Consider the following 27,257-nt stretch of genomic DNA (forward strand, 5'->3'; position numbering starts at 1 on the left):
TGTTTGAAAAAATAACCAAAGCCTCTTTCCAACAGATAATGATTCCACATGAAAACCGAACCAGTGAGGCCATGTATAACAAAATGAACATTTCCCAGCTGAGTGCTATGATTCCTCAGGTTGGTGAAAATGATCTAGGAAATTTTATCTTAACTGGTCATTTTACGAGTGACTTTGCATCATGTGTGTGTAAACTTTTGCCTTGTGAAACCTACCACTCTTATTGGTTATTATCCTATTTGTCACTCACCACATAGGATATCCTTTGTGCCTCAGGATGCTTTCTTTTGTAGGAAACAGAAAACCTTCCCAGGAGTGGCTTAAAAACTTAAAGCCCATTTTCTTACATGACAAAAGTCTAAACGTAGGTGGCTATTGGTATTGCTCTTGCTGGCTAACAGTGTTGTCAAAGACCAACGTTTTGTTCTTTCCACTCCACTCTCCTAAGTCTGTTGGCTTCTTGACTTCCTGTGTGATGACTCATGGCTGCGAGGTGACTGCCACAGCCCCACGTTTCACACCTGCCATCAGGTCAGGAAGAAAGGGGAAGGGCCAGGATAGCCATGTCTGTTTCTTTTAGCAGGAAAAAAAAAAAACAAAAAAACAACTATGAAGCTTTTCCAGGATATTCCCACATATCTTCCCTTTATTTCTTGAGTAAGATGGGGAACCATGGCCATCCCTTGCCTACAGGGGAGGCCACAAGTGACTAACTGGTTTTTCCATTTCAATAGTGGATACAGGAAAGGGAGGAAAAAAAGAAAAAGACAAGAAATGACTTTTGGGGTAGCCGGTTAAAAACACCAAGTTAGTGATGCTCTGAAGAGGGGACACATGTTACTTGTTGTTGCTGCCTATTTTTCCCTGTGTAAGAAAGGCTGCACCAGAGGGGAGGCCAGTAGTATGTGGGGCATCTGTGTGTGGACACAAGTGAATGGGGGCAGGGGGTAGGGGTGAGGGTAAGCACAAGGATGGAGTGTGTGGGGAAAGGAATGGGAGGAAGGAGTCCAGGTGGGGGTAGAGAATGAAGGAGGGAGAGCTAAGGAGAGAGGGAGGGTGCCCGAGGGGCCAGGGAGTGAGTGACTGTGCCTGTCACCGTGTGAGGGGGTGTGCTGTCTGGGCAGATGGTACAGAGCACGTGTGGAATCTATGATTCAGGCAGTAGGTCTGGGTGGCAGTGACCAGTCATTTCTTTTGTAGATTTGAGCAGTTACATCTCTAACTTTGGTCACAAATCCATTACAAGCGATGGACTATGTTCAGCCAACTATATTTGCCTTTCTCCTTGGTTGCTGCCCAACAGGTGCTCTCTCAGTCGATGTTTTTCTCTCCTCAGTTTGACTGGCTGGGCTACATCAAGAAGGTCATCGATTCTAGACTCTACCCAGGTCTGAAAGACATTGACCCTTCAGAGAACGTGGTTGTCCGTGTCCCGCAGTACTTTAAGGATTTGTTTAGGATATTAGGCTCTGAGCGGAAGAAGTAAGAGCTTTCTTTTGCATTTTATTGTGACTTTTGTTTTTCTTTTTACATTATAAAGCCTTTCCTCTAATATCTTTGGTATAACTGTTGTTAAAGAAAGTTACATCAAAAGAGTCTTAGGGAAAATCGTGGTGCCCTTTGTGACAAATTGGCCAAAATGATCATCTGATGTAATTTACTTGCTGTGATAGCAGCAAATACACAATGTTTTTGCTCCTTATTTCTCATCTTTCTCCATATTTTCTGTCTGAAAACCTAAATTGTTCCCTAGTTTTGGGAACTAGTTATATATATTATTTTCTGAGCTTTCTATATGAATATCTTTTTTTTTCCAGTTCATTCTTTGTCCTTTGCTGCCTTTTTTTTTCCTGGTTTCTGTTTAGCCTTTAAGCCCCTTTGTTGCAATATTACTGAAGCCCCTGTGCTGAATAAGAGTACTCTGACAGCCATGGAAAAATTGGATGGATGAAACAACTTCAGGAACTGTCTGGTTTTCCTTATTTTAAAGCATGTTTTAGAATTTGTTGCTTTGCTACTTCAGCACTACAAAACAAGGAAATCCTGAAATCTCCCGTGAAAGAGAATTGTACATCTTGATGAAGCCATTCAGATTTGACTACAGAAGATGAAGCACAGAATGGTCAAGTCATTTTCAAAGGCAGTTTACTAGGCTAATTGCCAGGCCATAATTAAAAATCATATTTTCTTATTTGGACTCAGACAAGGCTATCTTGCCGGGACTTATGTTAAAAAAGAAAAGATGCCTGCAGAAATCCTAGAAATAAACTTCAGCATCCATCCCTACTTGTGGGAACACTTCAACACTTTGGAAGAGCTGCTTTTCCTTTTAAGATGATATTTTCTCATGATAGAGGGAATATGTGTTCATTGAGGAAAGTATACAGAAAAGGGAGAGAAGAGATAATAAATCTACTGAAAATTCTGCCACTTAGAGATAAGCAGTGATCCTATGAAAATTTTCCAAGTGAAAGTTGACTCTAGAGCTAGGTAAGTGTCTGTGTGGGGTGGAGACTGGCTATTCAAGGTGTGCTCCCTAGACCAGCAATGCTGGCAGCATCACCTTGTCACTTGGGCCCTTTGGGCCCCTCCTCCACAGGGGCTGGTGCAGTAGTTCTGAGGCAAGTCCCCAGAATCCGTATTTCAAAGAGAACCCCAGGAGAGTCTTTCAGTTAGTGGTTTGTTTTTTTTGGGGGGGGGGGACTCTTACCATTGCAGGATTTTTACCTCAGTACCCAGGGTTCACTGTGTAGCTGCTTCAGAGAATGAAGAGGTGGACACCAAATAAAATTAGCAGCAGGCAAAAGTTTATTAAAAAGCCAGAATAGCAAAAGTAAGAATAGCACAAAAGCTCTCTTTCCGGAGAGGGGGCATTTGAAAGTGAGGACCCCTGACTATGGGCAAAGGACTTTATTTTATGGGGTTTTGGTCCGTCCCTCCCCACTTTTTTTCTTTGTTGGCCTGATAACTGTAGGTGCTGAGTTGTTCATTTCTGTGGGAAACATGACAGGGGAGTAGGTAGTGTTTGTTACAATTTTAAGAAAAACTTTAGATCTGAGGGAGCTTTTCTCATGGTCAGTCCTGAAGGAGTTTTTCTCATGGTCAGACGTTCCCAGCACTGTTTTAAAATATATATATTTTTTCTACATTCAGAGATCTCAAGTCCTAACCTTTCCCTCTCTAGCTATTTTACCCTATCTTTCCCCATCATGTCACTACCTTTGAAGACTTATTCATGTTAACCACCATTATGATTAATAGTTACCTTTGATCTTTTTTTTTTTTAATGTTTTATTTGTTTTTGAGAGAGAGAGAGAGAGAGTGAGCGCGTCAGTGGGGGAGGAACAGAGAGAGAGGGAGACACAGAATCCGAAGCAGGCTCCAGGATCTGAGCTGTCAACACAAATCCCTACGTAGGGCTCGAACCCACAATCCGTGAGAACATGTCCTTAGCCGAAGTCAGACGCTTAACCAACTGAGCCACCCAGGCACCCAAATAGTTATCTTTGATCTTAAAAAAAAAAAAACAAAACAAGTCTTGTTCCCACTTTACAAATGAAGAAGCTGAGGGAAAGGGATTTCTGCAGCACATACCTTGATGCAGAGGTAGAGCTGAGATTCTAAACTGGGCCACCCTCATTTCTACGTCCTGTCTCTTACATACATGTCCCTGTATGGAAAAGAGACCCTTTTCAGACATTTCACTGCTAGTTTTGGAGATAGTTCCCCTGGCATTTCCTGGTTAAAGGCCATCCTGGGTTGGTATCGGCTGGTCATTGCTCGACTGCTGCTTCCCCTCTTACAGCATGCCCCCTGGCAGCCTCGTGGTATTAGGGTTTTCCTTCTGACCCAATGGCTGTGGGGGCAGTGGCACTTGCTCCCTGGCAAATGATGGTGCATGGTGCAAAACTAGAGCAATGGCATCTCCCAGAGGTGGTGCCAGAGGCTGCATTGGCCCTTGCAGTTCAGGGAGTCAGTGGCCAGGGCAGGGCCATTTGGAGGCACAAGATGGAGGCTGTCTGTAGTGAAAAGGAGTTGGCGGTCAAGGTGGAAGGGGTGAAGACGCTGTGATGTGCTAGGTCCCTCAAGTTATGCCCGTCTCTTCCTAGCTCACTATTGAGTGATCTCATGTGAACAGTTTGAAATCAACTCTGGTGGGAATATTCACACCATGGAAATCGGCAAATTCTACAAAGCAAGTGTTTTTTTCCCCCCCCCTCTTGGAAAGCCAGTTGTGAAACATTTACTAGTATGTCACTGGTTGAGAGGTGCTGCAGATGTCCCTCCCCTTCTGTCCTCCCATCAGATCTGTCCCGACTCCAGACCTGCGGCTACCTCAGACAATCAACCATCTAATTTGGTCTGAGGAGCAAAATGGAAGGAGGGGAGAGGCCGAGGAAGGATGGGTTTATAGAGATTTTTCTCGGGGTCTTCCTGGCAAGACCTGGTCTCCTAGAGATCATCTGCATCAGTGCTTTGTTTTGTTTTGTTTTGTTTTGTTTTGTTTTGTTTTTTAAGCAGGCTGGCCTAAAGCAAACCCTTGGAGATTTTGCCAAGTCTCTGTGATCTTTCCTGTCTTCAGTATTAGTTTAATATAAAGCAAGCACGGTGTACAGTGAGATGATTTTTAATGAACATAGGGTCGTAGAGGCTGACCTGGAAAATGTGTTGTTATGTGGACCTCTTACAGGGCTCAGCGCTGCTGAGGGTGATCTAGGGCCTTGTTGCTCAAAGTATGACCCATGGAGACCAATATGGGCCTGGACTGAGAGTTTGTTAGAAATGCAGAAATCAGGTTCCACTCCAGACCTGCTGCAATTTAGTAAGATCCCCAAGGGATTCATATACACATGAAAGTTTAAGAAGCACTGATCTGGGATTTAGAAAGTCCTAGTTTAGCTGTGTTTGCAGAAAGATGAGGAGATAGAGTTTTCCTAGACTAGTGGTTCTCAAGCCTGACAAGCATCAGCAGTCCCTGAAGGGCTTGTTAAAATAGACTGCTAGGTCCCATCCCATAGCTCTGATTGATTAGATCTGAAGTGAGGCCTAGGGATTTTCTATCAAGTTCTCAGGTGATGCTGTAGCTGCTGGTCTGGGGGCACACTTTGGAACCACTGCCTTAAGTGTACCTTTGAGCAGCCTCTAGGATTTGGGAAGATCTCTTTGGCTTTGAGAAGCTTTGAGAAGAACCTGTTTGGCTTACCTCAGGTAGTTTGACTTAGAGGACCTGAAGAGCAAATGTTAGTTCTGGATTTGCCACGTAATTGCTAGTCCCTTGAACTCTGTTTTCTTTGTTTGATAATGAGGATAATAACCATCCCCTAGCATTGTCATGAGGATCAAAAAAGGCACTTAATGCTCTCTTAAATGCAAACAAATGTAAGCTGTCACTAATTGACAAAGGACAGCAAAAGCTTCTTCAAAAATCTCTTCCCAGTCAGAGGCTTTGGGAAATTATTTCATGTTGCGCTCTCAATGGCGGGATCTCTCCCGAGATGTTTTACTTTCCTCTGTTTTATTTATTGCCATTTGGGGAAATTACCATGCTGCTGCAAATGCTTTTTGAAAAAAAAAAAGATATTATGTATTATTTTGAAGGACTGTTGCTGAATCTGATTTTTGTTTTGTTTTTTGATATATGTGAGCATTAGGTGGCAGTGATTCAGTCATTACGGTCAGATCTGTTTCTGGCGTGGTAATATTAGCACTGGAAAGCTGCGCTTCTAGCACTCCGTCGGTATATTTATAAAGCACTGGAGCAGCTCATCAGCACCATTGTCTTGCTGTGCGAGCTTCCCTGCGCTCCATCTTCCAGCTCACGGAGGTCTTGTTACACTGTCGTCTTAGTAATGCCTTGCCCATGAAGGCCTCACACGCTGTTCCTTTTTCGCACCCACAGATTTCTGCAAAGCATTTGGGGTCTTTTGACTGGCCAGGAAATCTTTGTTGAATTAGAGGCATTAATTTATCACTGTGTAGCACGGGAAAAGCACACAGGCTTTCAAGGTAGACACACGTCTATATGGTCTGGCCTCCATTGCTTATTACACTGGTTCTCCACCTTGTTTGCACATTGGACTCAGCTGGGGGAAACTTAAAAACATTATTTATGGTGGATCCCACCCTATATAGAGGTCCTGACTTCATTGGTCTAAAGTGGCCTAGCATTTATGTGGACTTTTTGAACCCCTCAAGTGTTCGTACCAAGTTGGAGATGCACTGACTATGTGGTCATGAGGAGTTACTTAATGGTTCTGGGCCTCAAGTTTCTTTATATGTAAGACAGGCTCAAGAACACCTCTCCTATAGTGGCAGTGCCCATGCTTCTCAAACCCCAGCATACTTGCACCGCACTGCTTCTTCAGCAACCACCGTCAGGCCTATCTCAACAACCTCCCCACTGAATCTCACTCATCATTGTCCCACGAAGGGAGTACCTTCTGAACTCATGTAAGCGTATCTGCTGGCCACAGACCTCCTTCTACTCTTCACCTGTGGATCCAGCACAGCTCTTGTGCCTAGGGGAAACGTGGAGACCTGGCGTTGGGTTCAGTCAGGCTCGCCTCCTTTGACAGTCGAGACACTGGGCCCTGACTGCTGCCTGCCTTGTCTTCTCTGTGGCCAGACTTTGTGCCTGTCTCTGCGAGTGATGACCCTGCTCACCATTTTCTCCAATACACAAGCAATTCCTAATTATTTAGCCCATCCGGAGTTCATAATCCTGCCTCACAGTCCTATACCTTCTAGTCTTTAGGCACAGCTCCATCCCTGTTCCTCTCACAAAGCTGAATCTTTTTTTAATGTTTATTTATTTATTTTGAGAGAGAGGGAGAGAGAGCTCATATATTTGTTAAAAATGTTTTGAAATAGTCAAGACAGCCATATGAAGTGTGGCTTTATATCCACGTAATTGTTGTATTAGCCTAATCTATGTCGATAATGTGTCTTGAAGAATTAACTAATAGCATTTGAAGGATTAATTAATGACTTTTGAAAATACCTATTCATTTTATCTTTTGAAACTCCTATTTCTGTATTTGTTAAAAACATTCTTAATATGTTATTCCATTAGTATATCTCTATGTAAATTAAAATAACTATTTTTTAAATGTTTATTTTTGAGAGAGCGAGCGAGTGACCAGGGGAGGGGCAGAGAGAGAAGGGGACAGAGGATCTGAAGTGGGCTCCGTGTTGACAGTAGAGAGACCAATATGGGGCTCAAACTCACGAACCATGAGATCATGACCTGAGTCAAATTCAGCCACTTAACCGACTGAGCCACCCGGGCACCCTTAAAATAACCATTTTTATAGTATTACAATAACTATGTACTAGGTATATATGGTGAAATATATTTAATTGCTGAGAATGCGCATCCACCGGGTTAGAGCGCCATGCAAATGAGAGTGTGGGTTGTTTTTAATGGGCCAGATATCATCATCGTGTCACATGGCTCTTACATGGCTGTGTGACCCAAGAGCCATCCCAGGAATGTGTGTTATTAGTCACCATGGTAATGGCACAGCTAGGAGGGGATGGGTCATTAAAAATTCATCACTATTGAGTTAGAAATTAACTCAGATCATGTATCCTTCTGAGGTCAGGGCATCTTTTGCTTAGAGAAAAAGGCGACACTGAACAAAATGTAATGGATTTTTAGAAATATCTGTTACAGGCACTACATGAATTGTTTATATGTTTGGAAGAGAATGACGACAAACAGTATGGAATTTACTCTTTATCCAGGATTTTGTTATTTATTTTAACCTCACAGTAACCCTATAAGATAGGGATCACCCTCCTTGTGTGACAAGAAAGGATAAAATGATCAAGGTTAAGTGACAAGCTCAAGCTCATGTAAGTATGGAACCAGGGTGCGAGTCTAGATAAGTGGTTTTAGCCAATGTATTTCTGTTTGTTTCCAAAAGTAAGAATTCATCTGCATTTTATCAAGTCACCTAATAATTCCGGGGTATGAACAGTTTCTAGACCTGAAGGACTAGGCAGCAGTGGATTCTGTGCCCTGAGAGGGAAAGCAAAATGTTCACGCTGAGGCTTCGGGCTGAAATCTTCATTTCATCTCTCTGTATTAAGTGGTGAAAAGCTGGCCAATTTGGATTGAGCTTTTTGACATTGTATCATCTTATGTCATTTATCAAGTACAAGTTCTATAGTTTTGTATGAGCAAGAGGTCCCTCCATGGAGCTTTGCCAACAGTTTTCCCTAAGGTGTTCTACAGAGTATCCGATATCAGCCTAATTATAATAAATGTGCATTTCTCTCTGTTAACAGGACCATTGCCAACTATTTGGTGTGGAGGATGGTTTACTCCAGAATTCCAAACCTTAGCAGGCGCTTTCAGTATAGGTGGCTTGAATTCTCGCGGGTAAGTTTGAAGAAGATTATCATTGGATAACTTATACATGCCAGAACAGTCGTGTATTAACTAATCCAATAAAAATCATTTTTAGGGATGGGGCAGAGGGAGTTTTGCAGCCCAAGTTCTACTTTTTTCTCTTTTTGCTTTATTTCTTTTTATTAAGTTAAACCTTATGTACTTACTGTAAAGCACACTCAAGCTGTACTTTGATGAGGCCATGTAAAGATATTTGCAGCAATATTTGGGACAATCTTACTGGTTTTTTTTTTTTTAAATTTAATTCCAAGTTAGTTAACATATAATGTAATAGTAATTTCAGGAATAGAATTTAATGACTCATCATCACTTACATATAACACCCAGTGCTCATCTCAGCAAGTGCCCTCATTAATTGCCCATTTAGCCCATCCCTTCCCTCAACACCCTGCTAGCAACCCTCAGTTTGTTCTCTGTGTTTAAGAGTCTCTTAGAGACCATCGTATTGTTTCCACTCCCTCTTATCAACTTTTTCCCATTTTTCCCGATGTTTTTAACTGGGTCACTTTAATTACAATATTAATATATCTTAGTGATCTGTTGATCTGTTTGTAACTATTTTTCATTTTTGGTATTCTGAATATTCAAAATATACATGATAAACATATTAGATGGTGAAGTTTCATCTTCAGGGATAGGTTTTGGTCTTTAACTTTATCTTGACTTTTGTTCAGTCTTTGATTTTATCCTAATTCTGCTAGGCCAAAGAGACCTAAATTTCCTCAGAGACCTGGCTCAACTGCCTGAAACACTTTTCCTCTCTCCTCCTGACCTGGTTCTTTGATCTTTGCTTCTTTCCCTCTCTTGTTTTCCTCTTCACTTACATAGGTGTTACTTTGTTTTTGTGTCAGAAGCTTTTGTGTAATTTTCCAATTAATAGAGGACTAATGATTTTGTGGCTGTCTTTTTTTTTTGCATTTTAAATAGCTTGTGACTTATAAAAAGTATTTTAAATTTATTGTTCTCTCAATTAGAAGTGAATGACAAATTTTATAAGCAGTGATTTCATTTCACAGACGTTTTGGTTATTAGAAGTGAGTACAGGAATTTTTGGTGGGTCATTACTACTAAGCAATAACACAATTGTTTTGGATACATTTTGGCCCTCAAAGTCACTAGATTATTGACCTTTGTGCCGAACAGCATAAACCAACTATATTTTGAGGCCATATCAAAGGGTTAAGCTACAAAAGAAGTAGATTTTATATTTATATATAAACGTGTGTGTGTGTGTGTGTGTGTGTGTGCGTGTGTGTGTGTGTGTGTGTTTAACTCCTGTGGATCACATAGAAGATAGTACCCAGCTGCTTTGGAACTGTACTGTGAAAAGAATGAGAGAGAATGGTGTAAGAAGTAGTGTGTGAAAATCTGAGGTTAGGTATGATTAGGGATGTTTCTTGAGTGTAAAGTGCTAAATATGACCTTGAATTGCCAAAGATAGTTGTAGGATCTCTTTCTCTAGAGATTTTCAAAATAGATTCATTGCTTACCTGTGAGAGGAACTGTGTTGCCAGAAGGAAGGGGAGGAGTAGATGAATTCTACTGTTAACCCTGTCTGCTGTGCACCAGCAGTCTGGCTGGAACATTGTTTAGGAGGCTCCTTGCACTATATACTAACTAACTTGGATGTAAATTTAAAAAATAAATTAAATAAAAATTAGAAAAAAAGAAAAGGCGCCCCCACCATGCTCAGCGCCTCCCTTCCTTGCTCCTTGCCTTCAGTTTGCATTTCCAGCACTGAACTTCGAACCTCCAAGGACGATTTAAACAATATTTATTTCTTTACTTTCATCACCAAGAGTAAACCTTTGAACCTTCCAAGTTCTGCTTTGGAACCTCCTTACTTGTTTGTAAATGTTTTCTTGTAATGGCTTAATTGGGACAGATGGAAAAAGCATTTACATCTGTTTTTCACTTGGTTCTGGGTGTGTCCTTTGCTATGACACAATGTAAATATGCCTTTTGTGTTGTTCACAGTGGGCCCTGTTCTCAATGGACTTACTTGTAAGTGTACTGCCCAGAGCGGGGGAAGCCCTCACTGGGCAGGAACTTTGATCACTGGTTGATATTAGACTTGCCTAGCAGAACTTCAGTTATCAGTAGGTGTTAAAGACTATCTAGACACTTCATTTAAGGGGAAAATTGAAAGGAAGGGATAAATACATTATTTTCACCGTCAAAATATTTTCATTTACTTTTAAATATAACTAGAGACAAGCAGAATGTATTTCTTCATGTCATTTCACCATTGGCCCTACCATCTGATGCACGTATGTGGGTTGGGGTGTGCATTGTGTTGTAGACTGTTTCCTTCATGTTGTTTGAATTTTGTTCAGCAAAAGGTTTTATCCAAGCAAACCCCAATCTGGATCAATTATTTCCCACAGGTAATTCAGGGGACCACGACTTTGTTGCCTCAGTGGGACAAATGTGTAAACTTTATCGAAAGTGCCCTCCCTTATGTTGTTGGAAAAATGTTTGTGGATGTGCACTTCAAGGAAGATAAGAAGGAAATGGTAAGTGCTGCCCCCCCAACTGGTAAAAACAGTGGCAGTCCACCAGATCTCATATGGATGTGGTCAGCAGGCTGGTGTCAGCCTTCTAGCTCTTGAAGTGATGGATCTAGAAAGATAATAATAGTTTGGCTTCAAAGAGGAATTCCTACAGTACAATATTAACTAAAAACTCAAACCTAGAATATAGCCGTGGAAATTAAGAAAATTTAGAAGTGAGAAAACAAGCATGAAATCATGTCACCTAGAATCTGAATTTCTCCTGGGGAAGTTAAATGTGTAAAATCAATGCTTAGGAACAGAGACAGCCTAGACAATTTTATGATTAGATACTAGACTAGTGTAATTACAAAAGGTAAAGGTTTCCTAATCAGCCTTCTTTGTTATAGAGATGAGGAAGCTGGAGACCCAGAGGTGAAGTGATTTGTAGTATATTTAACAACTATTAAATGGTTTAGAAATAGAAATAAAATGCAGGTTTTTTTTTTCTACTTATGCTGTTTTCTGGAAGCTTCACAACGTTGACATTTATTTCAGAGATGACACTCTGTGTCTATTTTTTCATTAACTTAAGAAGAAATACATTTATTTCAGAAATTCCTAAGCATATACAAAAAAGGAATGAGGAGTGTAATGAGCTTTCCTGTACCTGTGATCTGTGGTGATTTGTAGTTGCTGTAATCGCATAATGGCCCAACCAGATCTTTCTGCTAATAAAACATGAGATTTAGTTTCATTCACCTACTCAACAGATACTTGCTGAATACCTATTATATGCTAGGCACTGTTCTAAGGGACTTGGGATACAGCAGAGAACAGATCAAAGATCCCTGACATCATTGAGTCTGATCAGTGGGGGGACAGACAAATGTGTTGCAAGATGGGTAAACCCTAGAAAAAAGAAAAAAAGCAAATCAGAGTAGAGAGGAATTGGGAGAGCTGTAAGGTGAGGGTGTGTTGGGGGGGGGTGGTTGTAGGATTAAATAGGGTGGACACAAAAAGCCTCACTGTGAGGATGACATTTGGCAAAAATTTGTAGAATGTGAGACTTAGATGTGGTATCTATCTATTTTAGTGTGGTAGGTGGAAGGACTAGCTAAGGCAAAATTCCTATGGCTGGGAGGTGCCTAGGTGGCTCGGTCAGTTAAGAGTCCAACTTCAGCTCAGGTCGTGATCTCATGGTTCATGGGTTTAAGCCCCACATCGGGCTCTGTGCTGATAGCTCAGAGCCTGGAGCCTGCTTTTCAGATTCTGTGTCTCCCTCTGTCTTGTGTGCTCTCTCTCTCTCTCTCTTTCTCTGTCTCTCTCAAAAATAAATAAACATTAAAAAAATTAAACAAAAGTCCTATGGCTGGGTTGTGCCTGGAAGGCTCAAGGAATAGCAGGGAGAGCCAGGGGGCTGGAGCAGAGTGAGTGAGGGTAAGAAGTAGGTGCCACAGGCAGAGCAGTAGTAAGAGGATGGTAGCATTTTGTAAGGCCTGTGGACCACTGTGGACTTTAATCCTGAGTGCAGTGGGGAGCCAATGCAGGCATTTGAGCAGAGGCCTAATGTAACCTGACTTATGTTGACTCCTTCTGTGTTGAGAAGAGACTAGGGAGTCAAGGACAGAAGTCAGCAGACTAGCTAGAAGACTATTGGAGGGACCAGGTGAGAGATGATGGTAGCTTGAGCCAGGTGGTAGCAGTGGCAATTGTGGAAAGAGATTAGATTCTGAATATATTCTGAAGTAGAACCAACATAATTTGCTGACAGATTCATTAAGGGATCCAAGAGTGAGAGCTTTGAGTCTTATTCAGTGGAAGCATGGGGTTGCTCTTAACCGAGAAGAAGAATGCTGTGGGAAACCAGGTTTGGGTTTGGGAGAGAACAGGGAGTTAGTTGTGACCATGTTGAACTTGAGGTGTTATCAGACTTCCAATTGGAGATGTCAAGGAAGCAGTAGGGTATGAGTCTTGACGTGAGGACAGAGGTTGGGATTTATAGTTGGAGGAGAGAGGAAAAGATACGAAATAGTTGTCCAGGGGAGCAGGAAAGTGAGTAAACTGAGGAAATATGGTTGCCCAGAGGCAGTAAGGGTCTAGATGCAGCTGGAGGTTATGAATTTAAAGAATCCTCACCTTTGCGGTGTGTTCTTCTTCATTTGTTTCAGCTGCACTGGAGGAGAGGGTATATTTTGAATTAGAAATTTAGATTTAGCCACGGTGGGGTTTTTTTGGGGGGGTGTGTGCATTTTCTTTGTGATGCATTATGGTTTACAAATGTCATGAAGCAAAATACCAAGGCATAATTAACTGGTGTAGTGGAGGAAAAAGAATTTCCCTCCACCCCTCTAGATTCTTGAGACCCCACTGTGATAAAAGATTAACAAGAGAAAAACAAACAAGTTTAATAATGTGCGTATCTCTTAATTACAAGGAAGAGACCCAGGAAAACTGAGGAACTCCTAGAAATGGCTCAAGCCATGGCTTTAATTACCATCCCCAGCTAAGGAAAAAGATGAGAAGATGTGGGGACAGGGGTGGGCAGGCTGGTTTGGGTAGGTTACCTGGAAAAGCACAGTAAACACAGGGAAGGTTATTCTGCAGATTTAAGTCCATGCTTTCTCCATTGATCAAAGTTTCTAGAGATAGAGTCATCCTCCTCTTGCTGGTACAGGGAGGAAGATGCCCTTACATTGGAGATTTCCCTCATAAATGTTAATTTCTCTCACAAAAGAATAACTTCTACTCTGTTTTGAGAGATTCCCGTGTCTGCACCTTCTCAAAAATAATCAGACCAAAATAAACAGTATGCCAAAGAGGTGTATTTTGGGGTGGTATATTTTGCTCCCCTTCACTAATAACAATCTGTTGTAGTCATTCAGATACGAATACATGAGCAACTTGGATGCAGGAGGTCCACAAACACTGATTTTAAAGGCAAACGCATAAAGCCGGTTAAGTCATGACAATTCAAATGGTTGGTATTATGTGCTGCTATATAGTACCAACTGTGTGGTATTATGTGTTGATACGGTTGGGGAGGAAGAATTTCCTCTGCCCTTCAAGGTCCTTTTAGGTGGACCAAGAATCAAATTGACATGAGACATATTAACAGGAGAAATCCACGTTTAGTTTTATATGAGAATCCACACAGACATGACATTTTAAAGACCAGCAAGATGAGGCTTCTAGGACCTCCTGAGCTCAGGACAGGGACATGTTTGGAAAACAAAGGTGGCCCTGCTGTACGAATAGATTACTCAGGTACTGAGGAGTCTTTGTTACTAACTGTCTTCCAGGTACAGGCTCCCCTTTCCAATGTAAATGTGGGCAGCTGAGGGGTAAGGTAAAGAGCTTTTCTGAATCTGCTAGGTTTTGATTGCTTTTGACTCAAAATAATCTTGCCAAAGTGGCCCATCTTCGGGCTGTTTGCCCTTGGCCCGTACGATACATAACTATGTATTTCCTGAAGTTTGCCTTGGAATACCATAAATCTAAGTATATTTACCAGGATTATGGCTGTTTTTTTGATACTTTGGAGGAATTTTCTGCCAAGTTTGAGACTATATTTGAACCTGCAAGTTTCCTTGCAAATAATTCCACTGGAGAATTAATGTCTTATTTCAAAATACTCAATATTCCCATTGTGTGTTTTCTTTCACTCCTTGCTTAGAGTAAATGGATTGAGAATTTATCAGATATTCATAGAGGTAACATTATAAGCTCTGGGAAGGATATAAAAACAAGGCATAACGAAGGTTTTTTTTGTTTTTGTGTATTCTTTTTTTTGGTAGTAGAAGTGTTTTAAGTAATATGAAAGGTATGTGGATTAATTTGTTTTTCTCAGTTTTGGTATGACACTCCCCTTTTCATGTGTCAGGGTGCAATATTCTAAAATAAAGTGGATTTTGGCCCTTTTCCCCCTTATTTTGATATACACGGGACATGGAAGTGGTGGGATAGTAATGCAGATACTCATCTATTTTACATAAATTGTTTGCCTCCCTTAAGCTGAGCGATTTGCCTCAGGGACTACTTAAGTTGGAAACTTATAAGAGAAATACCTGGCTTTTTATAGCGTTGTTACAGGGCTCTCATCCAAGAGCCACCTGGAACCACTGATTTACTTGAAAAACATTCTGTGTTATTAACTACAGCCCAAAGGAGAAAAAAAGAAAAAAAAAAAAAACCCAGAAAGATCCCCAGTGGGACAAATTCCAGAGACTCTAACTCAGAAGGAAGGCTGCCATTGTTTGATTTACAAAAAAGATCGCTAAGCATATGAATACATTCAGAAGGTTACATTTCAGGTACTTGTCAGACTATAATGTGTACACCAATCAAATGAGGATCTTGTAAAAATGCAAAATCTCATGGCATTTTACCAAGGATCTTTTTACCTTAGGTCTGGGTTAGGACCTAAGAACTTGCATAACAAGCTCCCAAGTCGTGCTGATGTTGCTGGTCCAGGGACCACACTTGGAGTAGCAAGACCTTTGTATCATTTATTTTCTTAGGTAGTTACCACCAGACTCTCGTTCCTGGTGATTAATGTGAGCAGGGTCTGCTGGTGACTCAGACTGCAGTACTTTGTTTACCTAAGCCTGTTGCATTAATGCAAGTAACTGCTTCAGTTTTTCAAATCATTGAAAATTTCCTTGTTTACATTGTTTGAAATGGACTTTGTCAAACCCTGTGTGGGGGCCTCCAGGCTTCTTGTTTGTTTGTTTGTTTTTTCCCCTTTAACTGATTAGTTTTCCTTTGAAAACTGGTACCTAGGTTCCTCCAAGGGACTTCCTACTTCTCAGTATCTGTTTCTATAGCCTCTTAATGGTGGGATTGGCCCAATGACCTGAGCAGTTCACTTTGAGGTTTTCTTTGTAGAGGAGAAAGCCCGTCCCCCCACCGCCAACCAAAGTTCTCTTCACTGGGGAAAACACACAATTCCAAGTTGCTGTTTCTTTTCCATTTCACATATGCAAGTGTGCATGTTCACACAGGCACACACATACACATTCAGACTAATTCACTCACACATAACTATGGGAGTTTCACCATTTTAATTAGAAATGGGAAGAACAGCATGTACAAAAAGGAGAATTGTTCAGTGCAAAAGTACCCAAAGAGGGCATTTGGAAGAATCTCGTGCCTTTCAGAGAGTGGGATGGGGCCTTAACTCATATGGGACTAGTTGTGGGACAGGCCAGTTGAGTAAGAATAGGAAGTTGCAGAACTCTTTGGACAGTGGTTGTCTTTGTTGCCTAAAGCGGCACCAGCCAAAAGAACTTGAGTATGAGCCACATATGTGATTTTACATTTTCTAGCAGCCTCATTAAAAAAGTAAAAGGAAACAAATGGAATTAGTTATAATAATATATTTTGTTCAACCAAGTATATCCAAAATGTTATCATTTCAACAGGTAATAAGTATAAATGTTATATATTTTTAAATGTCTATTTATTTTTGACTGAGAGACAGAGACAGAGAGGGAGTGGATGAGGGGCAGAGAGAGGGAGACACAGAATCTGAAGCAGGCTCCAGGCTCTGAGCTATCAGCAAAGAGCCCACCGTGGGGCTCGAGCTCATGAACTGTGAGATCATGACCTGAGCCAGTCAGACGCTTAACTGACTGAGCCACCCAGGCACCCCTAAAAGTCTTTGAAATCGCACGTGTATTTTATACTTACGGCACATCTCACTTCAGACTAGCCACATTTCAAGTGTTCATTGGCCACTTGTGGCTACCGTGTTGGACATGTAGTTACCATATTGGACAGTGCCTATTTAAAGAATTGAAGAGGGATCCCTTGAGTTCCATGTGATGGGGCTTAGTCCTTGGGTGAGAGTGTGCTTAGAGGCAGGTTTGGGAGGGCGGGGTCATTGGTCCCTGACCAACTGGGTTTCATGCAGGCCTCTAATATCAGAGGGGATGGACTCAAACAATACCAGGATTCATGGCTTGGGAACCAGGGTTTTGAGTTGGAGTCAAGCTGCTATTTGGTGAGGATGTTTCAGGTTCCCTGGTATATGATCTTAGAGGAGGAGATAAATTCCAGATGCTGCTCTGAGGTTAGCACCTGGGAATCTTGGTTCTCACTGGCGCATAGACTGGGTGGAGTGGAGTCTATAAGTTAAAGGCATTCGGTGCCTTGAAGTTGCAAAGGACTTGGTCAGGCTGAAAACCAGGGGTTCCAAGCTTAAACATAGGCAGTGAGTAATATTAAATAACGTATAGGAGTAAAGCTGGCTAGGTGTCAGCAAAAGCCAGGGTAAGTCTAATGATAAGTAGTAATTGCCTCTGGACCTTGGTGTCTGAGACACAGTAGTGGTGAATAGGAAAGAATGTGCTATCCAGGATTCAGCTCAGGCTATTTTCATGAAAGATGCCTGCCTTGCTAGGTTTCTGGTTTGTGTGTGTGGCTTTTTTTTTTTTTTAAACTTTGTTTTTGTTTTTTGAGAGAAGTCAGAAATAAGGATTCTTTTAAGTGTTTATTTATTTTGAGAGAGAGAGAGATTGTGTGACTAGGGGTGGAGCAGAGAGAGAATCCCAAGCATGCTCTGCGCTGTCAGTGCATAGCCTGATAAGGGTCTCGATCTCATGAACTGTGAGATCATGACCTGAGCTGAAATCAAGAGACATATGCTTAACCCCCTGAGTTACCCAGGTGCCCAGAAAAAGAGATTCTTATGTGAAATCTCCCACATTTAAAATCTTTGTCAGTACTTTGGAGGCAAAATGAAATATGTCCTGGGGATATCATTTTGTGCCTTGTATGTTTGCATTCTCTCTCCTTAGTCTGCAGAACCAAATATCAGGACCTTGTCTATTACCAACCTTGTTTCTTTAATCTTATTTGGAAGACCATGTTTAATTAAAAATACTGCATGTTAACTAAACATTTAACAGGTTGCTTTTATGGAAAGTTATACACAGGATATGAAGTGGGACTCCTCAAGGAATTCATGATGTATTGTCACCATAAATAGAATGTGTTACCTCTCTCTCTGCCCCTCCCCTGCTTATGCTCTCTTTCTTTCTCTGTCTCTCTCAAAAATAAATAAAAACATTAAAAAAAATAAATGACAGGAGATTAAGGGTGTGTGTGTATGTGTGTGTGTGTGTGAAGTATGTCTAAAGTATCACTTGATATTTTGCTTTTCCATTTCCTTATTATTTTAATTATTACTATTATTTTTAAAATAATCTCTACTCTGAAAGTAGGGCTCAAACTCATGACCCTGAGATCAAGAGTCACACTCTTTATTGACTGAGCCAGCCACGTGCCCCTTCCTTTTTTTATTATTAATGATGATTCAGACCTGAAATATATCAGTAAAGGCCCCAGGTGGATATCCCCATCCATGAAGGGTAGGTATAGATTTCAACGATAGCCAGGAAGAGAAGGAATGGTCACCATGGGCCTATTGTGATTGCACTGGTAAGGGTTTTTATGCTTTAAGAAACTGGCAATAATAATAAAGTAGCTAACTTTTATTGAGGTTTAACTGGATATCTCGTACTCTTCTAAGTGCTTTTAATACATAAACTCATTTAATCCACATAATGGTCCCATAACCGCTATTACTGCCCCCCATTTTCCAAATGAGGAAACTGAGGCTCAAAGAGTTTAACCTCAGTGTCATACAGCTAACAAATGTTTTAGGTGGGGTTCATGCCTAGACAGTGTAGCTTTAAACTAGTGCTTTATTCCCCTGCTTCTCTCTGAAAAATCACTTGAATCTGCACCAATTTTATGTCTTGTCTAGAATGAGGAAACCAGTCATAATGAGGAGACTTCTAAGTGGCTTGTTTAATAATTAATACACCCTTATCACGAAATTACTTATTATGATATTAAGGTCTTATAAAAATAAAAGGCACCTGTTTATTTCTTAGTGTTTTAGAGATAGGAAACAATTGAAATAGATTTGCTCCTATTATTTCAATGTTTTTTTAAATTTAAACAAATTTTTTTATGTTTATTCATTTTTGAGAGACAGAGATATAATGCAAGCAGGGGAGGGGGAGAGAGAGAGAGAGAGAACACAGAATCTGAAGCAGGCTCCAGGTTCTGAGCTGTCAACACAGAGCATGATGTGAGACTTGAACCCACAAACCATGAGATCATGACCTGAGCTGAAGTTGGACACTTAACAAACTGAACCACACAGGTGCCCCCTCCCAATATTTCAATATTTTAAAGACAAATATAGTGAAAGCTTAATTTAAGTCCAACCAGTTGACATTGCATTTTTATGTTCACACAGTTTTCAGAAGAGGAAAACAATAAGAAACAGGCTAATTCAGATGCTATCAGAGATTTCATCTCAGAGCAACTTTTCTAGGTATATCTTTGGCCCAGTCTATACACTGAGCTCAATTTCCAGTATTTTCTTTTTTTAATGTTTTTTTTTTTATTTATTTTTGAGACAGAGACAGAGCATGAACGGGGGAGGGTCAGAGAGAGAGGGAGACACAGAATCTGAAACAGGGTCCAGGCTCTGAGCTGTCAGCACAGAGCTTGACATGGGGCTCGAACTCACCGGCCACGAAATCATGACCTGAGCTGAAGTCGGATGTTTAATGGACTGAGCCACCCAGGCGCCCCTCCAGTATTTTCTATGTATATCATTCTGAGGAGTGATCCCTGATGTCTGGAATGGTGACCCAAAGCTCTGTAAGATTTCTCATCAAAAAAGGCTTTTAAAAAATGTTCATAATTCTTTAGTTACCAAGACAGAAATGTGAACATGTACATCAAAGAACAATTTTCTATTAAGTATTAATGCAAAAAAAAAAATTTCAGCTTTAACTGTATTTTCTAGAAAATTCGGTGAAGTTGGTTTCCCATTTGAACATTTTGGCTGTGTTCTTCTTCTGTGTTAAACCATATCATTTTGGCCACCTGGGTGACTCAGTGGGTTGAGCATCTGACTTCAGCTCAGATCATGATTTTACAGTTCATCAGTTCAAGCCCCACATCGGGCTCCCTGCTGTCAACACAGAGCCTGCTTTGGGTCCTCTGTCCCCCCTCTCCTGCTTGTGCTCTCTCAAAATTAAATAAATATTAAAAAAATAAAAAATAAACCATATCATTTTATTCATTATAGACACTGTGTCCCCAAAATCTACTTATCTTTATTCATGTATCTCACTTCTACCAATAGGCATTTTTTTTTTTGCTGGTATCACATATTTTATATGTTTTTGTTTTGTTTTATGTTTATTATTTTTGAGAGAGATCAAGTGAGGGAGGGGCAGAGAAAGCGGGGGACAGAGGATCCAAAGCAGGCTCTGTGATGACAGCAGAGAGCCTGATGTGGGGTTTGAACTCATGAACTGTGAAATCATGATGTGAGCCACCCAGGCACCCCTATATTTTTGTTACAGAGTGAACACTGTTAAAGAAAAAAAAATTATTCTGATAATTGTTAAAATGGTAAGGAAGATTTTATTCAGTACTATTGTAAAAAATGCTAAAACTATCACAGAGGTGGGAGAGATTAGGCTCAACTCTGAATAGAGCAAAGACCCATGGGGATTTACATCCAACAAACTGAACCAGGGAGTCAGTGAATGGAAAATTACTAAGATGAAACATCAGAAGTAAGGGGACTTTTGCTGAAGGCAGACCAGTGTGATCAGATATCAAGGGTAGAGGATGGGGAATTTGATCAGAAATGGAGGGGGCTCTGATATCAAGGGTGGGGGATTCTCTCTAAATTGACCAGGATTCTTGCTGAAACTGGGCTGTGCAGGCTTGGCAAGGACAGGATGGGGCCAAGGTCAAGACCTAGTCAAGAAGAGGGCTTAGAGGAACCTGTCTAAAGTTTGGTCAGGAAAAGAGCCTTGGTCAATTCTCAAATCAAAGCTAAAGTCACAAGTCTCTTCTTATACCCTAAAACGTTCTGTATGCAGAAGGTTAATCTAGTTAAAGAGGAACAAATCTTTTATTACACTTCAGATTTAGACCTTATTAAGTGAAGAATTAAGACTTTACTTACTGTGTAAAACAATTCACTAATTTCTCCTGTGCTCTAGTAGCTTATTTCTTTTTCCCTTTCTAGTAAAGACAGCGTTCATGTCCCCAAGTAATGCCATAGTTGACCTACAGTATCTTCCAATTTTCTGGGCTGTTCTGTATGACCAATTCCGGTAGTAATTCTTATCCCCCAAACAGGTTTCTCCTCCCATCCCATCCTATGGCAGCTGGCGCCAAAGACTTAAGTACTCACATGGGTCCAATTGCCGTGGTGGAGTTTGAACTTGCAACTTCCATACACTAGGAGTTCACCTCATTAGTGAGCCAAGATAATTGAATTGATGTACTGCCATTAATACTGATGTTCTCCAATTCCCCTGCTCACCATTTCTCTCAGTGGTTGAGTAAATGAGATGTAACTCTAATGTTGGTGGCAGAAGTCACATGAAAGTCAGTGTCCTGCATTATAGTGATGCCCGTATCCTGAGGGGTTCTTCCTTCCTTGTGGTTGCTGCTACTGGGCAGCCATTGTATAGATCAAGTTCCCTTCCGTACAAGTCATGTAAAGCAAGGCTATTCTCTCTGGCTACTATAGCCCTGTCTCTTTTTGTCTGGTCAGTGGTATCAGACATATATTTCTTTGGTTCTTTGCTGAATACCTGTCTGAATTAAGGCAACCCAAAATGATAGGAGTTTTAAAAGCCCTTTTAATGTAGTTACAAAATATTGACCTTCTATAGAAGTTACATTTTCTGCCCATTTTTTGCAAAGTGGCATTAGCATCTCATAGGCCAGCTGTACTTCTATCCATTTGGGCAAGTTAGTTCATTAATGTCTCTGTGCCTCCATCTTCCTGTTTATAAATGGTACACCAGTTTCTGCTGCTATAGTAATGCTGTGTAATGATCAATCACAAAACCTCAGTGGCCTTCACCAGTGGGCAGTTATTGCTGATACATCTGGAGTCAGTTGGTGGTCCCCTGGGCAGCTCTGGTTACTTTGGCTGGGCTTCTCAAATGTCTGCGGTTTGGCTGGTCTAGGCTGGCTTTGGCAGAGCTGATCAAGATGGTTCGGCTCTGCTCCAGCTGTTGGACTTCCTTCAGCTGGCTAGCCTGGGCGTGTTCTCACAACAGTGGCAGAAGTGCAAGTGAGCAAGCAGAGACACATGAGGCCTCCTGAGGCCCAGGCTCAGAACTGGCATGAGGTCAGGTCTGCATTCTGTTGGCCACAGCACACCACGGGGCTGGTCTGGATTGACAGAGTGGGGACATCGGGCCTGCACTTGTAGTGAGAGGAAGTGCAGAGTCATACAGCAAAGGGCGTGGACAGAGGAAGGGGTGTAGAATTAAAGCCATCATTACAGTGAATCACAGATAGGGATACAAATAGTACTTCAGGTCTGTGGTGAGGACCGAGTGAGGTGGTCCACATAGAAGGCGTAGCACAATGCCTGGTGCATAGCAAGTGCCCAGTGAATGTTAGCTACTGTTATTACCATGTGTCAAGCTTGAGGTTAATCCTAATGAAGGAGTTTATGCCATCAAAGTCCTGGCCTGGACTGTGGCAGCTCTCCTGCACTAAAATCTCCTCTTTCTCATTTCTCTTTGAGAGAGTGGGAAAGGTACCCGGGGTTATTGCTACTCCTGGTCCTGCATACATGCTCACTATAGTAGCTTTCAGTTGGGATAAAGATCCTTTTCATACTCGTACCTACCTGGCCACATTCTAGAACCTGCTCTATAATTTAATGCTAAATCTGGCTCATAGGAGAGTCTCATGAAGCTACTCAAGGAGCCAAATATAATTCCTAGAACAGATCCAGGTTTCACAACTCTGTGGGCTAAATCTTGTTACAACAAAGGTCATCATCAGACCCCCATCCTGACAGCTCTTTTTTAAGCAACCTTTGGCAAAATGACATCCAGCAAAACAAGTAATTTATTTATTTATTTATTTATTTATTTAAATATATTTTTTAAATTTTTTTAACGTTTATTTATTTTTGAGACAGAGAGAGAAAGAGCATGAACAGGGAAGGGGCAGAGAGAGAGGGAGACACAGAATCTGAAACAGGCTCCAGGCTCTGAGCAGTCAGAACAGAGCCCAACGCGGGGCTCAAACTCACGGACCGCGAGATCATGACCTGAGCCGAAGTCGGATGCTTAACCGACTGAGCCACCCAGGCGCCCCAAAACAAGTAATTTAGATAGCTGATAGGGAATTCTTTTGAAGTAAGTGTGGACACTACTCTTGCCTCTGTCTTTGAGTGTGTTGCCACGATCACGACACATTTGGCCCACCTTTTTTGTTGGTCCTGGGTAACGTTGGACACTATTGCCTTGGCCACACGTTTTCGGCCACAGTCTTGTCAGGCAGATCTGATCAGACCTTTGGACTGAGAAGACCCTGTGCTAAAAATTCATTCACTGAAAAAAAACATTTACGCTCTCCAACAGAGCTGAATTTTGGGGGTGACCAGGCAGTTACTTGCCGGGGGGAAGTTTACCCACAGCCAAAGTCTAAACCATTATGAGACTGATTGGCATCTAAATATTATTCTGGTCTCTGCTTCATTCCCTCTTAGAGCAGGAAAGGAGGAAACAGGAAAAGACAAGTTAGAAAATTTGAACACAGACTAACTGTTCATATCTAGTAAATAAGATCTTACTCCTTATTACCTCCACCCCAGTCTCAAGGTTTTTGATAAAAACTCATGCTACACTCTTGCACCACTGACCAACATGCTTTATAGCATGTCTGTGGCCCAAATAACATGATATTCTTTTTTTTCTTTTGGCAGCATATTTAATAGCTACGCAAGTTTGTTAATCCCAACGAACTGGTGTGATTTATTTTATTAGCTTGCTTGGCAGCCAGAAACCTCAGCATTTTCTAACTATCCTTAGTTTTTCTGGCTTGACCACTTCTCTCAACTCAGTATGGGTCCCTTCTTATTTTCATGCCATTATTATATTTTTATCAGGAGCCAATTCAAACTCATTTTAATACCCAGTTACAGTATAAATAATGAATATTAATACATGTTAGTACATTGATTTATATAATGTGTCTGTTTTTAGTAAAGTGACAATTACCAGAAAGAAAAGGTTTAGAAGCTTCCCTCACACTGCAATCTATTTCTTCAGGGTTAACCACATAAATTTTTTTTTTTTTATATATGAAATTTATTGTCAAATTGGTTTCCATACAACACCCAGTGCTCATCCCAAAAGGTGCCCTCCTCAATACCCATCACCCACCCTCTCCTCCCTCCCACCCCCCATCAACCCTCAGTTTGCTCTCAGTTCTCAACAGTCTCTTATGCTTTGGCTCTCTCCCACTCTAACCTCTTTTTTTTTTTTTTTCCTTCCCCTCCCCCATGGGTTCCTGTTAAGTTTCTCAGGATCCACATAAGAGTGAAACCATATGGTATCTGTCTTTCTCTGTATGGCTTATTTCACTTAGCATCACACTCTCCAGTTCCATCCACGTTGCTACAAAAGGCCATATTTCATTTTTTCTCATTGCCACGTAGTATTCCATAGTGTATATAAACCACAATTTCTTTATCCATTCATCAGTTGATGGACATTTAGGCTCTTTCCATAATTTGGCTATTGTTGAGAGTGCTGCTATGAACATTGGGGTACAAGTGCCCCTATGCATCAGTACTCCTGTGTCCCTTGGATAAATTCCTAGCAGTGCTATTGCTGGGTCATAGGGTAGGTCTATTTTTAATTTTCTGAGGAACCTCCACACTGCTTTCCAGAGCGGCTGCACCAATTTGCATTCCCACCAACAGTGCAAGAGGGTTCCCGTTTCTCCACATCCTCTCCAGCATCTATAGTCTCCTGATTTGTTCATTTTGGCCACTCTGACTGGCGTGAGGTGATATCTGAGTGAAACCACATAAATTTTTGATAACGGTTTCCATTTTTCACAGTCACTCATCAACTGATAACAACTTAAGGAAACTTGTCCCACTCTGTACCAGTAGGGACACTGGAGACTTTTGAATCTATCTTGTTAAGATACTACTTAAAATTTCTAAATATATTAAAGCAGAAAGCCTATTTGCCTTTGTGCTTTATGAATTTTCTTAAAATTACATTGTTTTAAGATTAATGCACACAATCAACCTTGAAGAGTTTTTTCTTTTTCTTCCTTTCTTTACCTTTCTTCTACCAGATATACAATATATATATTTTAAACCACTGTTAGCCATCTGTCCTGTACCATGTTGGTATCATCCCTCTCAGAATGAATCCAGCTAATTTACCAAGTCATTTGATTTCCTTTAGCCTGTTTTTGGAATAACTGCTACAGTAACTGTCCTTCATCAGCATATATGAAAGAAATACAGCTGATTCCATTTCAGATTAAATTTCATTTCTTTGCTAGACACCACCAGAGAGCTAGAAAAGCATAGATAAACATGGATTTATTGAGCATCTGCTGTATGTTTTAGGAGATACGAAGTCCTATGTGAAAGATCATACCACATGAGCTATGAAATCATAAAACCAACAATATAAAATTTGCAGAACACGTTTCAGTTGTCAGGGAGCAAGAATTTCCTCTGCCCTTCAAGGTCCTTTCAGCCAGAATAAGGAATCAAATTGACATGAGACAGAGTAATAATAATAAACCAAATTTAATTTCATAAGTATGGGGAATCTACACAGCCATGAAATTCCCAAGACTGTCAAGCAACATAAGGCTTTTATGAGCTCAGGAGTGGGTTAAGGGTCTGAGGATACAAAGGGGAGAAAGACCATTTGCAGGAAAGTGAGAGATGTTTGGAAAACAAAGCTTGCCCTATTATGTGGGTACGTTTCTTACATGAAGGGGAATGTAAGAATACATTCTCTGTGAATAGCTGTCTTCTTGGTACAAGCAGGCAGTTGAGGGGGAGATCAAGAACTTTTCCTGAATCTGCTGGGTTTTGATTGCTTTTGACTCAAAATAATGTTCCTGCCAAAGTGAGCCATCTTGGAGTGTACTGCCCTTGACCCCTACAGTTTCCTCCTCTGAAACTTCCTTTAAGTTTCACACATTAAAAGTTGAGTTGGTAGGTTCTTCCATCGTGTTGCACCAGTCTCTTAGTCCTGACAGTAGGTAAGTTAAGTTAAACTCATTTTAGGAGGTGGTGACACAGGTGTGTTCTCAGAGTTAGGCCCAAGGTTCAGGCAATCAGGTATTAAATAAGAGACATTTGTATGGAAACAAAAGAAAGACCATGGTTAATGCTTGGGTCAAATTATAAACCACTTTGGGTCTCAGGATTTCTAGATGTCAAGATTAAGCATCTTTAGATAGAATGAGAACAGGCAGTGGTAGTCTGATTTTCCTAGTTTGTAGTTTGAATGTTTTATGTGATCTTTTTGAAAGGCCTGCAGAGCAACAGGTGTGAAGTTAGCCTATATGTAAGCTATTTTGGAGATTTCTCTGAAGTTTACATCAAGCTGTTCATGTTTAGTTTTCAGGGTTTTAGAATAAAGGGTAGTTTTAGTTCTCAGATGAATCCAACTCAGAAAGATGGGAGAAAAATTGAAAACATTAATTTGGAGAGTTGTAGCCAGGCATTGGAGGAAACTAGAAGGAATCTGGATCTAGTTGAGTTTATAATGAACAGTATTAGACTTTAATATTTATTCAAATGTCTTAGTGAAACATATTTTGTCTATAATCATCTTCATTTTTTTAACCAAAGATAGCCTACTTAATACTCATTTGTTTGTGAAAAGCTTAGTTTCAAAAAACCTTGGCCTGATCATTTACTTAAGCATAGCAAGAATAATAGTTGACCATAAGACTTCTTAATTTTAATTTTTTTATTAGTCTTTTTTCTTCTGAATTTGTTTTACTGGGATATAAAGGATTGGTTGGGTTAGGAAATATCACCCTGGATTATGTTTCCACCATGGAAATGTGCATTCTGATATTCCTGGGATAGCTTCTGGAACTTCTTGGAGCAGCTGCTCTTACTACCAGCAGCCTCATTGGGTCCACTGCTGGGCAGCTCCTCCTTGGAAGAAAATTTCTGCTTTTTCTTGGGGACACTCGTGCTTCCTGCCTCTGCAGGAACCTCTCTAACTGGTTGCTCTGTGGGGAATGATTTCTTCCTCTTTGGAAGCCTTCCACTGCCAGCCTTCTCTTTGAAGTCCCCACTAACCAGCTCCTCCTTGGAAAAAGAATTCTTGTTCTTGGGTTTAGAGAAAGAAACAGAGACAGATGGGTTTTCCCTTCCACTCTCGTGAGGAACTTCCTGGGGCTTTTGCTTTTTCCTTCTTTTGGGCCTTTCACTTGTCTCCTCACACTCGTCAGGGGAGGTCTACTGCTGTATTCCAAAGACAGGAGAC

The 27,257-nt window shown here is 40.9% G+C and overlaps 1 protein-coding gene across 2 annotated transcripts in view; it reads left to right on the top strand.

Moving 5' to 3' along the window:
• Nucleotides 1-27,257, top strand: part of PHEX (phosphate regulating endopeptidase X-linked) — a 232,304-nt gene that overhangs the window by 65,015 nt on the left and 140,032 nt on the right. For both annotated transcript variants that reach the window (XM_040468742.1, XM_040468743.1), the window contains 4 exons: nucleotides 36-119; nucleotides 1,337-1,482; nucleotides 8,293-8,386; nucleotides 10,804-10,932. In XM_040468742.1, coding sequence (XP_040324676.1) covers nucleotides 36-119; nucleotides 1,337-1,482; nucleotides 8,293-8,386; nucleotides 10,804-10,932 — 453 coding nt within the window. The remainder of the gene's footprint in view (nucleotides 1-35; nucleotides 120-1,336; nucleotides 1,483-8,292; nucleotides 8,387-10,803; nucleotides 10,933-27,257) is intronic.

The sequence above is a fragment of the Herpailurus yagouaroundi genome, unplaced genomic scaffold, assembly GCF_014898765.1.
Source record: "Herpailurus yagouaroundi ecotype Mexico unplaced genomic scaffold, PumYag 67793, whole genome shotgun sequence".
Classification (NCBI taxonomy): Eukaryota; Metazoa; Chordata; class Mammalia; order Carnivora; family Felidae; genus Herpailurus; species Herpailurus yagouaroundi.